The 15,766-nt window shown below is 41.8% G+C and overlaps 1 protein-coding gene across 3 annotated transcripts in view; it reads left to right on the top strand.

Moving 5' to 3' along the window:
• MYO16 (myosin XVI) overlaps positions 1-15,766 on the top strand; it is a 607,799-nt gene that overhangs the window by 423,855 nt on the left and 168,178 nt on the right. For 2 of the 3 annotated variants that reach the window (XM_045481946.1, XM_045481930.1), the window contains exons 22-23: positions 8,553-8,705; positions 12,239-12,439. In XM_045481946.1, coding sequence (XP_045337902.1) covers positions 8,553-8,705; positions 12,239-12,439 — 354 coding nt within the window. The remainder of the gene's footprint in view (positions 1-8,552; positions 8,706-12,238; positions 12,440-15,766) is intronic. The other variant, XM_045481937.1, reaches the window with a different exon arrangement.

Consider the following 15,766-nt stretch of genomic DNA (forward strand, 5'->3'; position numbering starts at 1 on the left):
AACCAAGAAAATGCTTCAATTTACAATAGTGGCTGTTTAGATATAATGTCCAGATGTGCTAGCCAGGAATGTAGATTCATTTACATTCCTGCTAATAATCAATAATGACTACAAGTTCTCGAGCCCCCACTGTGTCAGCCGCTTCTGCTCTGTGATCTCTAACTCCTGAGACAGCCTTATGGGAAAGAGTCCTCAGAGAGAAAAAGAGAAAGAGAGAGAGAGAGAGAGAGAGAATCCCAAGCAGGCTCCGCACTGTCAGGACAGAGCCCAATGTGGGGCTTCGAGCTCATGAACCAGGAGATCATGACCTGAGCCGAAGCCAAGAGTTGGAAACTTAACTGACTGAGTCACCCAGGTGCTCTGAAAAGGGAAGGCATATTGATTAAGCTGAGATTTGTTGCCAAACACACACACTCTCTCTCTCTCTCTCTCTCTCTCTCTCTCTCTCTCACACACACACACACACACACACACGTTTTGTTGAAAACTGATGAAAAGTACAGTGCCCAAAGGTTTAAAATATGAGAATTTTTACCAGAAGTTATGTTTCTAACACCTGGGCATGGCTTGTGTGCAAACAGAAGGGTATATTTTATGGACAAGGTATCATACAAAATATCTAAAAATATTTTTTTCCTTTCACTTGTATTTTCCAGTTGTGGTGTTAGAAGATTATTATGTAGAATATGGCAGTCAGTGTAGCCAATAGGTTTATTATTGGCTGACCCTTTCAGTCCATCGCTCAAATCCCTAAGTGGTAATTATTCCTATTAAACGAGAACATAGGTATGAATTAAGCCCATTAAAATATTTAATTATATATATATTTTACATATATATAACATATATATATATTAGAGCTGTGTTGCTCTAAGTGAGAGAGTCGCTAAAATAAATGTTGGGAGAGAACGTGTTTTTCGCCTGTATAAAAACTATATTTTTGTGCCTAGAAGTAACTTCCATCTCCAATTGCTTAAAACCTAGTCTGCAGAGTTTGACTTTGAAATCTCAGAGGGCAGTGGAGGAGGCAAGGAGGTTTGGTTTAGGAAAGAGTAATCCACCAGAGAGGGGCGGACGGCCGGGGCGACGGGAAAGGCGAAAGCCAGGCAATTCCAGGGAAGATTGCACGGCAGCAGCGGGCGCCTGGTGTGGGTGGGTGCCCAGCTCCTGCTTGCCGCCTGAGGCTCCTGGGGGAAGGGGCCCAGCACACCGAGTCTACACGGTGTCTCATGCTCCTAGATTTACATGACATCGGTGTTGGCCAAGCCACTGTTGTCTATCAGGTTGAGACAGATGGGGCTGAGAGAAAGGAAACAGGCCTTCCCAGACAAGGACAGAGAGAAGAAAGGCCCCTGCACGACATTCAAAAAGGCAAAATAAATTACAGAATTTAAAAGCTGAAACAGAGACATGCTATTCCCTCACCAACCCCTGCACCTGCTGTTTTACAGATAATGTGTCAACATCAGAAACGATTGATTTATTGGGGAAAGAACATATAGCAATCTGGAAAGGCCCGAGGCATTCTTCCAAAAAGGAAGGTAGAGATTCATGGTATACCCGGGACAGGAAAGGCCCTGAGAAGTCCTGCAGAGAAGCCCATTAACTTAGCTTAACTCAAGGTTTCTCCAACAGGGTTCTGATTTAGCGTTTTTTAGATAATATAAATTGACATTTCCTTCAATTAGTGTTCCGCTAAGCACATACAGAAAATGCAGAATATCTGAAATCTAACATCGTTCCTACACAATCTAACTGCATTCCGTAAGTGTATTATATATCCGTATCTATGCTAATTGATGAACAAACCAGTTAATAGATAGTGTATGCTCCGTGCCCTCTTCTATTTCAGACCAGGCAGGTCTGCATATTAAAATCACCTGGGGCACCTGGACGGCTCAGTCAGTTAGGTGTCCAACTTCGGCTCCGGTCATGATCTCACGGTTCGTGGGTTCGAGCCCCGCATCGGGCTCTGTGCTGACAGATTGGAGCCTGGAGCCTGCTTTGGATTCTGTGTCTCCCTCTCTCTCTGCCCCTCCTCCACTCACACTCTGTCTCTCTCTCCTTCAAAGATAAATAAGCATTAAAAAAATCACCTGGAAGGCTTTTAAAATGTATCAAGCCTCACTCTGACTTCATTGGTTCGGGGTCAGGCCCAGACATCAGCATTTTATGAAAACTCCCGGTCATTTCCAGCGTGCAGTTAGGGATGTGACTTGCGTCTAATGCCTGGGGCTGCGCCTTCAACTGGAGTCGGCTTTAATTAACCTCCTACTTTAATTCTGTGATGTAAATGTCATGCTCTATTATATTTTTGCTTCAGAGATATTTCACTGAGTAATGAAAATAAAGGGAGAACAGTTGGTGAAAATTTACTCAAGAAATTAAGTTTGTCATTAATACAAATGATAGGCCATCTGGATAAGCAATAATGTTCTGTTACCAAAGAGTGTTTTCAAGGGGTGCATAATTTTTATTATTAAACCAGTTAGCAACGGCACTTAATGTACAAAGGCTGTATTTTAATCAGAGAAGGGTGCGTGCTAATTAAGCAGTACTTAATAATTGCTCATTTTCATCTATGAATACTCACCTGCACTCACATGCAGGCTACTCTAAGGAATACCCGGAAATTTAAAGGGACCCAATTACGATTCTGATGGATGAAGTCAAAAAGTAAAAATGATTGCTTTGCGTTGAAGACGATCGTATTCTCAATTATCGATGCAGACCAATACGTAAACTACTTTGCCTATAAAAATCTTTCACTGTGTATTTCTCTCATTGTGTTTAATACGTACCCACATACGTACAGACAACAAAGACAGTTTAGCGACGACAAATCCGGAATAAGCAGGTTCTGGCCAGGATTGGGGCCACCGTTGGTGGGGAGGATGCATTTTTTTCAGGTTTCAGCTGGGTATCTGACACAGGCTGGGATATTCATATCAGCGCCCTTAGCTATGTTTGCTGGCAGTTTGGAAGTTCATGCTACAGCAATTCTTTTATATTTTAGCTTTGGCTCAACCAGTGAGGGCTTTAAACAATATAGAATAGGGACAGGCAAACTGTCTTGGTAAAAAACTATCATGTCTGCATTACTTGAAAGTGAGTTTGAAAACCGTTCTGCTTTGGACCGTGCGCGCTCCCAGTGATACGCCTTACCGCTGAGGACTGCTCTCCTCTGTTCGAAATACAAATATATTCCAGTTCCGAAAACGCCACTGTAATAAAGACTACAAGTCAAAAATCACTCCCCAGCCTACTCAGTTTTCCACACCGAGCTGGAATTTTCCCTATGGGATTTTCATAAATTACTTCTCCACCTCCTCCCCCCCCCGCAAATACAAAGAACATGATGTACAATAAAAGGTTCAGATTTATTGTTCGGATCACCCCATGTCACAAAACCCCATCTGGTACTGCAGCTTCTGAATGCTGAAGCTGGGTACAGGAGCTGTATGTTTTATGAGTCGTCTTGACCAGGAGACTGAGAAATTGAGTTGTATCCAGAAGCACTGGCCAAATCCTTTTTCTGTTAGCTGAAGTTTGGCAGGTTGCTTCAGGCCTTCCTTGGGGCAAAAAAAAAAAAAAAAAAAAAAAAGGAATAAAAACTTGTACTTGGACCCCCTCCAGCTCTTTCCAGTTTTACCGTGGCTTCGACCACATTCCCACTTGGTATCACCATTTTGACCAGAACAGCGGACCGATTCGGTGAAGCCAATACTCAGTTCAATAAAATATTAGTTAAATAGTAGCAAATGAAATATCTGTTTGTATTATAAAAAAGCTTACATCAGTGACAACAGCCAGGTGTATAGAGAGATGATCAGCCATGAGACAGTCAGGGGCAATGAGGATTTAGTCAGATTGTCATCCAAAGTAATTTTTGCAACCACAGACCTGCCGTCCATCATGATCACAAAATGATAAGAGAATTCTCTTCCGTGTGTTTGAGACATCCACATCCAAGTATTTTCAATTAGAGGGTCTCAAAATGAGGGGAAAGGTAAACGTCGTATAATTTGGGTATTTCTTGCACAAGAGAGAATCAGCCACTGATGTTATACTTTGATATCCTCTATCAGACTTCTTTTTACCATTTCACACGGTAACAGACATCATCTTATTTTTTATGGCCTCAATATTTGTTTCCTGAGCAATCTGTTTCCTAAAATATATTGCATCGAGGCACACTCCCCACTTTTAAACCACTTCTTTGGCATAAGATCAGACTGCTGAGATACAGAACCTATTTGTGTTTTCTTAAATGATTTAATGTCTGTTTTAATATCAAAATGTTTGAAACATTACAATTGTGTATATCATATAATTAAAGAGAATATTTTCCAACGCTCTCATTCCATAATGGAGTCATTTATTTTCTGTTCACTTACTGCAACTATTTCAAATTTTAATAACCTTTTATAGCATTTATTCGTCTTTAGTAACAAAATTACTTCAGTATTACAGGAGTATAACACATTATTAGATTGGGGAACATCTCAAAATCTTATTTTTTTAAACAAAGTGAAATCGTTTTTAGAACGATTTTTTCTTTCTTCATTTTTCTTCTCTAACAACAATTTTCAGAGATTTCTGTTTCTTTTTTATGGGAAAATGAGAGAGACAAATAAATGTATGACTTTCCTAGTGGTGCCCCTACTGTGGACAGATGCTGTGCGATGTTAGAGAAGGGTTTGTGTTTCCAGAATCACTTCTGGAGATTCATATACTGGAGGGTAAGAAAGGCACAGATCTTGGTCGGCTGGTGGCAGTTTTGATGGAGGACAGCAAGCGGAAGGGTGTGCGAGGCTGTGTCAGCACCAAGGAAGGAAATATTTTTCATTCGGCCTTTAAATAATGAGTTCCATCTCTCCCTTTGCCAACGATAATGTGCTAACCTGATAGGTCTGTGTCCAAACATGTAACGTGAGATGTCTTATGCGGTATGTTGTCACCCCAAGTGACTGTGGTTGTAATTTTTTTTATATACAGAGAGTTGATGGGTGACAGTGAGGCTTTATCTAAGATACTTGTACTTCACAAAGAACTTCCAACCTCGCGTGTATCTCAGGGACTCTAGTTGTCAAGGCACAGAGAGAAGAAGTCCTAGCAACTACTGGCCAAATCAGATAGAAGGGAGAAAACTCGAGAAATCCCGGAGACCACGGCAGGGGTAGCGGGAGGAAGAAGACGATGCAAAGGTCAAGTCTAAGTTTAAACAAATGGTCTCAGTTCTTTAGGTTTCGAAGTAATTTCAACACAGCAGCGATGCGGCACGGTTATTTTCCTTTTAACCTACATCTTGTTTTGTAGTAGAATGCAATAGGAAAGCTTTTTCAGTCTAAAGACACTCATTTGATGGCCAAGTTTACAAAAACGATTTTTTGTTTTTACTGTGAAGTCAGAGCTGCAAGAACAGCGACTGGAAGTGAGGGCAGTAGTCCGGGACCATCGTTTTCTGGCCCAGAGTTAATAGGAATTGCTTTTGTTATTCACCGAGTGTCAACGCATGGCATTTAGATCTTATTGTTGTTGTTTTTTTTTAATTTTTTTTTTTCAACGTTTATTTATTTCTGGGACAGAGAGAGACAGAGCATGAACGGGGGAGGGGCAGAGAGAGAGGGAGACACAGAATCGGAAACAGGCTCCAGGCTCCGAGCCATCAGCCCAGAGCCCGACGCGGGGCTCGAACTCAGGGACCGCGAGATCGTGACCTGACTGAAGTCGGACGCTTAACCGACTGCGCCACCCAGGCGCCCCTAGATCTTATTGTTAATGTAATTATTATTAGTTAAACATTTTATCTAGTATAATTCTGTGTTGATTATTCTCCACCTGGTACATTTCTAACAAAACGTTGATGTACATTCATCATTGAAGTAATTGGACTGGATTAGGTCTGAGCCTCCCCATTTTCAGCTCTCCAAACACACTTTGGTCAGCCTAGCCCCATGCCTTCAGTCCTGTCACCATGTCACTGTCCCTAAAGACATTTGAGCTGTGTCTACTCGCGAAATTCTGGTCTTGGTAAGAAGTAAGGAATGGAACCCGGCAGCAAACCATTGGTCTCAGGACAAACTGTGTGTTCTGACCAATGCCCTGTACTGATTGGTTTGTTTCTTCCCTGAAACCTCTTCCTCTGAGATTCCATGTCTATAGAATCCCTTAAACTCCCAGCCTCCCCAATAGCTGGATTTGTGAGAAAACGGCTTTTTCTTTTCTATGTTCATGTTGTTGTTGTTGTTGTTGTTCTTCTTCTTTTTGTTTGGGGGAGAGAGAGAGAGAGAGAGAGAGAGAGAGAGAGAAAGCAATAGAACATGAGTCAAGGAGGGGTAGAGAGAGAGGGAGAGAGAGAATCTTAAGCAGGCTCCATTCTCAGTATGGAGCTCAACTCGGGACTCGATCCCATGGCCATGTGATCATGACCTGAGCTGAAATCAAGAGTTGGATGCTCAACCAACTGAGCCACCCAGGCACCCCTATTCTCAGGTTATTCTTGATTCATGAATACCCACACCTTTATCTGCATGTGTAGACACCCATATGGAGAATTAAAGAATTCTTGGTGTTGGTCATTTGCAGAGGAGGCTTGGCCTGCTGATAGGAAGGAAGCTGAAACATAAGGGTTGTTCTTATATGTCTAGGAGAGAAGCCATGAGCTCCCAGTAGAGGGACAGGAATGTTTAGGAGGAGTTCCCACTTAGCAGGTGTCATGATGATATCAGACTTGCAGAAGAATGTGGATATGTGGAAAGAGGGACGTAGGGTGGTCTTTCTTTTCTCCAGTGACTATTTCAGTCTCTATGGCCTACAAAATCTTTGACATTTTCACTATATAACTATAGCACATTCATATTAAATATAATCCTAGATATTATTTCCTTTGAAGATGAGATCTGATTTTCTTTTATTTTTTACCTTTAAAAATTTTTTAATGTTTACTTATTTTTGAGAGAGAGAGAGAGAGAGCAGGGGAGGGCAGAGAGAGAGAGAGAGGGAGACACAGAATCTGAAGCAGGCTCCAGGCTCTGAGCGGTCAGCACAGAGCCTGATATGGGACTCAAACTCATGAATCACAAGACCATGACCTCAACCAAAGTTGGATGCTCAGCCAACTGAGCCACCCAGGCACCCCTGATTTTCTTTTAAAAGCTTTTTTTCCCAGTTACTTTGATTTATGTAAATTGTTCATCTGTCATTATTTTCAATGACTTACTCAATTCTAAATAGTTCTAGTGATTTCTGGATTTTATCTGATGTAATATAATTGCTCGCATTCCCATGGTCTGCGAGACTAAATGAGCTCATGAAGGATGTGGGTGTAGACAGAGAAGACTGAGCCCTGGGCCACTCCAGGTAGAGGTAGAAAAGGAGGTAGAGAAGCAGTGGCCCAGGGGGCAGGGGGCCACGAGCCTATAGTGTCCTGGAAGAGAGCAGAGGCAGAGGCATCCTTGTGAGATATCACTGGGAAGTCAAGGAAAATGAACACCAAGAATTGAACATTGGATTTTGGAATGCTCACATGGTTCTGGTGGTGTTCTGGTGGAGCGCTGGGGGCAAAAGTTTATCGGAATAGCTTCAACAGTTGGGGGGGGGGTGCTGGAGAAGAATTTGAGATAATAAGGAAAGACAACTCTTTGGAGGTTTTCTTGTTATAAAAGAAAGCAGAGAAGTGACAGGATAGCCTAGAGAGGAAGTAAGCTTTCATTTTTGTAAGATTTGGGGTATTTTGTGTCTTTTTAGTACTTAGGATAATTTTTCAGATTAAGAAGTAACATATTTGTTTCTCGATGGACAGAAGAATTGACAGTTGGAGGAGTATAAAAAACTTTCTGATAGGGGCACCTGGGTGGCTCAGTCGGTTAAGCGTCCGACTTCGACTCAGGTCATGATCTCACGGTCCGTGAGTTCGAGCCCCGCGTCAGGCTCTGTGCTGACAGCTCAGAGCCTGGAGCCCGTTTCAGATTCTGTGTCTTCCTCTCTCTCTGCCCCTCCCCTGTTCATGCTCTGTCTCTCTCTGTCTCAAAAATAAATAAACGTTAAACAAATTTTTTTTTAAAACTTTCTGATAAAGAAAATAGTTTTGGCAACAATGCGTAGAGAAGTTCTTCTTTCTGAAGGAGACTCACGTTCTCTTGCCCATCGTGGGTACGGAACAGAAGTGAGGAGGCAGGAGATGTTGCTTCCCTCTCTGGGCTTTCATGGTAAATCCAACTTTTATCCTCAGTTGTTGACTAGAGGCAATTGGAATTTTTTTTTAAATACCCAGATATAACCCCCCAACTTGTTAGTTAGTGTTGTACATTATACTTCTTGTGGTTTTTAATGTATTCAAAATGGAATAATCAGACCGTATGAAGTCAACCATATGAAGTGAAACTTTCTGCTTTGGCTTCTCAAGCCGTACCCTAATGCTTTATTGCAATAGACTGATTGGTGTGGAACGTTCGTGAGTCAATATGCCACCGATCTGAAATGGTCACAGAAGGAGTGGATCTGCATGGCCATACTTATCTTGTGAATTGTTTTCTTCTTCCCCACAATAGCTTTGTGTCAACATGACCAATGAGAAGATGCACCACTATATCAATGAAGTGCTTTTTCTACACGAGCAAACAGAATGTGTACAAGAGGGAGTTGCCATGGAAACAGCTTATTCTCCTGGTAACCAGACTGGAGTTTTGGATTTTTTTTTCCAGGTATTCACATAATATAATTAGATACTTTACAGGATTCAAATATGCTAGAGACAAAGAATTTTCTTTCAGTGGGCCTTATTTTTGAGATCTCTTTGTATATGAGGCTTCATTGTATTTATGATTTTTCAGTCAAATGAGGAGCACAAGTTAGCTTTTTCTGAAGAGGCATTTGAAGGATTCTCAATTCATTGAAAGGACTGGAAATACCAGATTGTATTGTTATGAAGATATTCAGCCTTGGTTATGTCACCAAAACTCTCCTGTGGCACAGTTACAAATGCCCAATGTGCAAAATTAGTATTTTATAAAACAATACTAAGACTAACGAGATCATGAAACAAATTCAATAGAATCTTTTCAGCTTATCTTCAAAGATTCTAAATTAAAATATGGAAAAACATTGGAAGAAAAAATATATATCCACATAACCTCAGGATCTACGCAGGTGTGGATCTTTGCCTAACAAAAACCTACCATATCCTACCTACTAATATAAGAAGGTATTATATACATCTATAAATAATATCTCTAAGACACTCAAACTTTGTTGAAAACTGATACCATTCAGCTATTGGAGAGCATAGAATGTGATTTTCTACTCTTTTTTTGTATAAACGGAGACTTACAAATATTCTCGTTTCTATTACCAACCTGTCAACATTTTTTTTAATTATAGAAGAAGCCCTCTTCTTCCAGAAAGCCCTCCCTCATGATGACACATAAAGTACATAACTTCTGTATGTAAGGTTAAAGAATGTCCTCAAAGTGACAGTAACATGTAGTGAACCATGTATGGGAAGCTGCAGGTGCCCGCCACCCTCCTTCTCGCTTCTGTATCCTTGACTGCTAACCAGTGGTCAGCAGAATGACGTTAATTCTGTCTCTTTGATGACCATCCTTGAGATTTCACCTTGGAGTGATTATTTCAATAGGAGGACCCTCATCAGTATGAGGGGGAAATGAGAAGGGACATTTCTGACTGCTACTTCTCTTTGATGCCCATAAAAATGAAAAGACATAGCAAGTATAGGGTGAAACTTGGGTGTCTGTGTGGCACCCAAATACGCAGGTCTGTGTGGCAGACAAGCAAACCCTACAATAATACCAAGGAAGCTTATTGTTTCCTTCTTAGTACCCATAATCCTCTACTGCTCACAAATATCTGAAATATTTGCATAGACCATATTCATATTTCAACAAACATGTATTTGTCTTGTATCCAGGAAGCGTGGGGGTAGATCCAGATTCTTACCCAACTTTCCACGAGTCAGGTGCATTTTACCACACTGTCCGTGCTCGACACCTTCTGTTGTTGAGGCAAAATGGCGTATTCTTCAGGAGAACAGTTCAGTCTCTCCTGAACCCTCACTGCTGAAGGAATTGAGGGTCGTTTTTAGGACTTTTTCTCCATGTTCTATTTTCTTCTTTTGACACTTGAGCAAGTTTCCAAGTCTGTAAGTTTGTTTACCACCATTCTTTCATGGTTTTATATTTATTAAACGTTCAGAAAACATAACACATACACATTTTAAAATTTCTGGCGACAATACAAATTATGTTGGTATCCAATCATCTTATCCTTGGAAAATATCATCTTGCTTTTGAAATAGAGTGGTCTGGCTCTTTGGAAATTGATCACTTCCCTTTGGGCCTTGACTCTGAGTTGCTGAAACACCCATTAAAGCTTTAAATTCTAGCCTCCAAAGAGAAGGTCTGTCACTGGCCCTGAAATATGCATGCACTTGCAACATCCTTAACTAGTCCATTTACACTCCCACTGTGTGTCCGTATGGACTCGTGGCGGGGGGTGGGGGTGGGGAACAAGGAGGGGAGTGTAACAGCACGTGGAGGGGAATCATGGCGTGATGCTCAGAAGCATAGGTAAAGAAGCAGCTTCTGATCTTACATATCAACATCTTACTCTTCAGTAAATAAATTGAAATGGAGAATCTCTGATCTTCTTAGTACATCCCGGGCAGGACCAGTCCTCTGCCAACTCCATGTTGACTTTTCTTTTAGGGTGTCTATCCATCCACTTTGTGTACCTGTGTATTTTTGTCATCTCGGGGCTCTTGCTGGGGCCGCTGGCTCTCTGAGAATCTTGTCATGTACCACAAAGTGGACTTCCTTCTCCAAATCTCCTCATCAAATACATTTTTCTGTTGGTAACAAAAGTCTCTCAAGGTGTTAGTGACCCAGGGAGTTCGCCTTCCTAGTTCCTTCCCAGGCTTCTTTCTCAATCAGTTCTTTCTCTCCTCCTTTCCCAGGGGAGCTATCTATCTGCTTGTTCCAGAGATGGTGCTTTAGTTGCCAAAGGGTTCCCGAAGGGTGCCCCCTGGTGTGTGAGCCCCCACCGAGCCTCCTTATGGCTGCCACTTCCAAACTTTCTTCTCTAGGTGGCCTTGGAAGGATCTCAACTTTTGCAGCCCTCAGATATCTATATATAGTTTTTACAGTTCCTTTACCATGAACAGGCAACTCCAAGAGGCTTAGGACAACTAAATTATTCCAGCTACAAAGAAATGGCTTTCTGTTGGCCAAATCAATAGCATCACGAAAGGCCTGTGATGCTACGGTTTGGTGACTTCAGGTAAAAACGCAAACTGAATCGCTAGAGGGGTCAGTATTGATCCCTTCACTTCCTGGGAAGAATTATTTTTATGGTATTCACATTTCCAAGAGCACACTGAATTGATGTGAAGAATTAAAATATATGACAGAATAAGGTAAATAAACAATATAAATTGCCTTGTTTTTAAAGGTAGATTTGACATGTGAACAGAAAACTCTCCTAGGAAAGAAAAGATAAACAGCACAGCCCAGCCCAGGGTAAAAGTTCTTCACCTGATGTGTAAACCATGTGGGCACAACGGCGTTCTGTTGTGCGGGGAACAAACTGTTAGGGCTTAAGAAGTTCTTTCAAGCAGCCTTTTCCTTCACGTGAGATTAATTTTAAGTGGTTGCTTGGGCATGACTTTAGCTTCCTTTGACAGCTACGAGCTATCAGACTTCTAATTTGAATTTTACGAGGTACAGCTTCCATATTTACTTTTTCTAGGTCTTAATATTATAGTCGCTTCTAGTTCCTGCTGAATAGGAGTTTTCTACAATTTTTATGACTCAACATGATGGTAGGTTCTGTTTCTGGATAAGTTACCTAGCCCCACCATAAATATAAAGTGGTGGATATGGGGTATAGGTCAAGAAAAAATACCTCTCCTTTAGTTAGTAATTTTATGTTTCTTATTGAGATGAGAAACACTTTTTAATAACTTCAGTGTTTTAAGGACATTATAACACACTTTTTAATTTATTTATTCAGTATCAATCAATTGTTAATCAATCAATACTGTTTAGGGCCTACATTACATCAAGAGTTTTGTTAGGCGTCAGGGTTACAATAGTGAGCAAACACAAGTGTGTATTAAAAGTTTATATGAACGTAATGAAACTCCAAATGAGCGTACGTGAACAATAACAAAATCATAAAATTGAGTAAAAGACAAAACATACTATCTCTTCTTGATTTCCAGAAGCCATCTGGATTTCTCTCTTTGTTGGATGAAGAAAGTCAAATGATGTGGTCGATGGAACCAAATCTTCCCAAGAAGCTACAAAGTCTCCTAGAATCTTCAAACACAAATGCAGTCTATTCCCCCATGAAGGATGGGAACGGTAACGTTGCGCTCAAAGATCGGGGTGCAGCGTTCAGAGTCACGCACTATGCGGGAAGGGTAAGTCGAGTGGAGGCACGATGTTATCACATGCGGTGATGGACCAAACGTCTTGAGGACAAGCTTTAAAGTTTTAGATATTTTAGAGTTTATTATTTCAAGGAATGAAAGTTGGGTGAACAACCCACACAGTTTTACTCTTCTTCTAAGCTATTTTATTTTAACCTGATGAGGACGTTGCGTCTTCAGAATGTGGGTGATAAAGCAGGCAGTCAGATCCTTCCGTAATGTTCCCCAGATTGTAACATAATGTGAGCACAAGGGCCTTGGATTCAATACAGAGAGGTCTGCTCTGAACTGTGGGATCCTTTCATTATCCAAACAAATATTGGTTTTCTGAGTTGACTTATCTTCAATATAGTTTTTAGCATTGTATTATTTTTCTTAAAGCACGCATCACCCTGAGTAAAGAAAGCTGCCCTCACGCTCTTCTCTCTTAAACACCTTCAAGGACCTCCTCTTACCTGTCCAGAAAAACCTCCTCCCTTAGGCTGGGCTAATATCCCAGGCTTCTCTGAGCTGATGCCAGTCATTTGAGCCATGGCTTATCCGTCACAACCCCCCTGTGCAAAACCTCTGTTCAGTTGACTTTCTCCAATCCACTCACTGCTTCCTCCGCGTGCCTCCCGGCTTACACTCCTTCTGCACAAGCTTGAACTATCCTCCTTGTCTTCTTCACAAGGTCACTTTGTAGCCACCTTTTGAAACTTAAATCTACTTCCCCTTACCTCTGATCCAGCCCCCATCTGTGGTTACTATTTCAGTAACCACAGTGTATTTCAGATCATTTCAGTCAGTGTTTTTACTGAGATGCTACTATGTGCCAAACCCAGAACATTAGAGAACCAAAGATGAATAAACCATATTCCTTGCCCTCAAACATCTTACTCTCCATAAATAAGGAAAAGGTAAAGTAACCAATAATTATGATAGAATTTGCTTATAATAACCCTGGTAACAGTAACAACGTTCTGCATTACCCTGGAGGAGGAAGTAATCATTTGGCTCCCAAAGAAAGTGCAAAAATATTTCCCGGAGGAGGGAAAATGTGACCCAGGCCTTCAGGGATGAGTTACAGTTCAGTAAGGGTAACAGGAAGGAGGATTGCAGTGGAGACACAGACTTTCAAAGGAGGATGACAGGTGCGTCCCCCCAGGATTCGGTGGCAGAGGGGCAGAACCCACTGTAGCGCTCAAGTGGAAAATAATATGGTGTAGGAAAACAGTTGTCATGAGACTCTCAGTGGGACCTTGAGGAATGACTCAAACCCCGGCACAGGACGGGCCTTCCAGCATGGCCGTGACCTCATCTTCGATCAGGAAGCTTCCAGCTAAACTGAGAACCTGCTGCTATGGGAACTGACTCTCAGTTCCTGCTACCGCCGACACCAGTCAAGTGCCCGTCCTCTGGCACTTGAACGTGGAAGAATCCGGTGACCCGGGGACCGGGCCTGGAGATCTCCACGCTCCGATATGCTCATTGGGCACAACAGAGAGGAAGCATGAGCCCCAGCACGTCTACTTTCTGAGTCTGTTGGAACCGTGCTGTGCCAGGCCGGGGGAGGCTAACGAGCAATCAGACACTAGCTGCAAAGAAGTCTGGGAATTTTCCCGCCTTCTAATGTGTGCAGTACAAGAAGGAAGCTATTCCCGAGAGTGCCGGGGGCCATTCTGCCATGTCCACACACGCTGCATTTGGGAAATGGTATACCAAGAAGTGCACTTAAGTCTGTAGAGATTGGCCGCTTTTAGCCAAATCATGAAAAAACATGCATGTACTTCTCAGGACTCTGTCCTCTTGGCAGTGTTAACTCCCCAGATACTTTCAGACAGCGTGGGGGATGAAGAAAGGACAACAGAGGACACGATACGCGACAGATTTTGGGGGGAAAGGAAGGGGGCTATGGAAACGCTCAAGCAAGGACCGCATTCGGATGATAGCAGAGGCACATACAGGTGGTGTTCTCTAGGGGACAGCGGGATGCTGACTGACAAGATGTCCAAAGCAGGAGAGGAGCCATCGCTTGAAGTGACAGAGGTCTCTCCCCCCACTGATGCACGGACAGTTCTAGTGCCAACCACGAGAGGAAACCCTGGGGAATCAAGGGGCAGCCTGGAAGGAAAGCTATTCAGTGCAGATGTTTCGAATTTGAGGTTTTTAATAGCAATGTCAATAGGATGCAACAAATAAAATAAAAGGGGTTGGCTGTTTTTAGAAACCTAGGCATAGTTTTGGAAATATGTATCTTGAAAATTTCACTCAAGAAGAGTATGGAAAAGAAGAAACGTAGTAGGAAAGAGAATCCTGAAGACCGAGAGAAAAGGAGGGGGAATGGGGTCAGCAGGAAATACACCTGAACGGGCCAGGTGGGCCAGGAGCACCCTGGGGGGACGTTGTAGCAGCATGGCGAGGTGTGATGAACCGAGATTTTACACACACACACACACACACACACACACACATTCCCAGAGTGTTATTAACTTATTCACTATCTTTTATATTTGAGAGAGTTAGCTTTTAAAATTTATTTTATTTTATTTTTTTGGAGAGAGAAAGAGCGCGTGTATGCGTGCACACAGACACAAGCAGGGAAGGGGCAGGTGGAGAGAGAGAATCCCAAGCAGGATCCATGCTCGGTGTGGAGCTTGACTCAGGGCTTGATCCCACAACACTGGGATCATGACCTGGGCTGAAATCAAACGTCGGATACTCAACTGACTGAGCCACCCAGGCGGCCCTAATTTTTTTTTTTTTTTAGAACAGTAGCAATCTTCTAGTCCCATATTTGAATTCTCTAATATATATTTTCTTCATATCTAACATTTATTGAATTCATAAGCTTTAAATGAAATGCTACAATAAGATACAACTAGTGATTTTGGAAAATTATTTTCCTGTTTTCTTCCAAGTGTCATGGAACCTATCTTAAGTCAGTCTATACTTGACCAGCCTCCTAAGTCTGTATGTATAGAATCTTGGAGATGTATTAGATTGTTTGATAAACACCAACTGCATTAGACTGAACAAGACCAAGCTTTGGAATAATATTTTGTTAATTATTTTATGTTTGCCTCTAAATATTATTCTACAAGTTCTTAGTAGAATTTCAGTTTCAATTGTGTTTTAAAAATTGGGGGAACAAACAATGAATAGTTTGAGTAAATACAGTTATTTCATTGAGCTCTGATAGCAATAAAGCAAAGCAGAGCAAATCAATCGATTAGCCGCCACAGGGCCGAACCCCGTGGAATCATGAATTTTTCTGTAAAAGTGCCTTTATGTTTTAAGCAGGATTTCCCACAATTGGAGTCAATTTGGTGGTTTTAT

The sequence above is a fragment of the Leopardus geoffroyi genome, chromosome A1 (assembly GCF_018350155.1).
Source record: "Leopardus geoffroyi isolate Oge1 chromosome A1, O.geoffroyi_Oge1_pat1.0, whole genome shotgun sequence".
Taxonomy (NCBI): Eukaryota; Metazoa; Chordata; class Mammalia; order Carnivora; family Felidae; genus Leopardus; species Leopardus geoffroyi.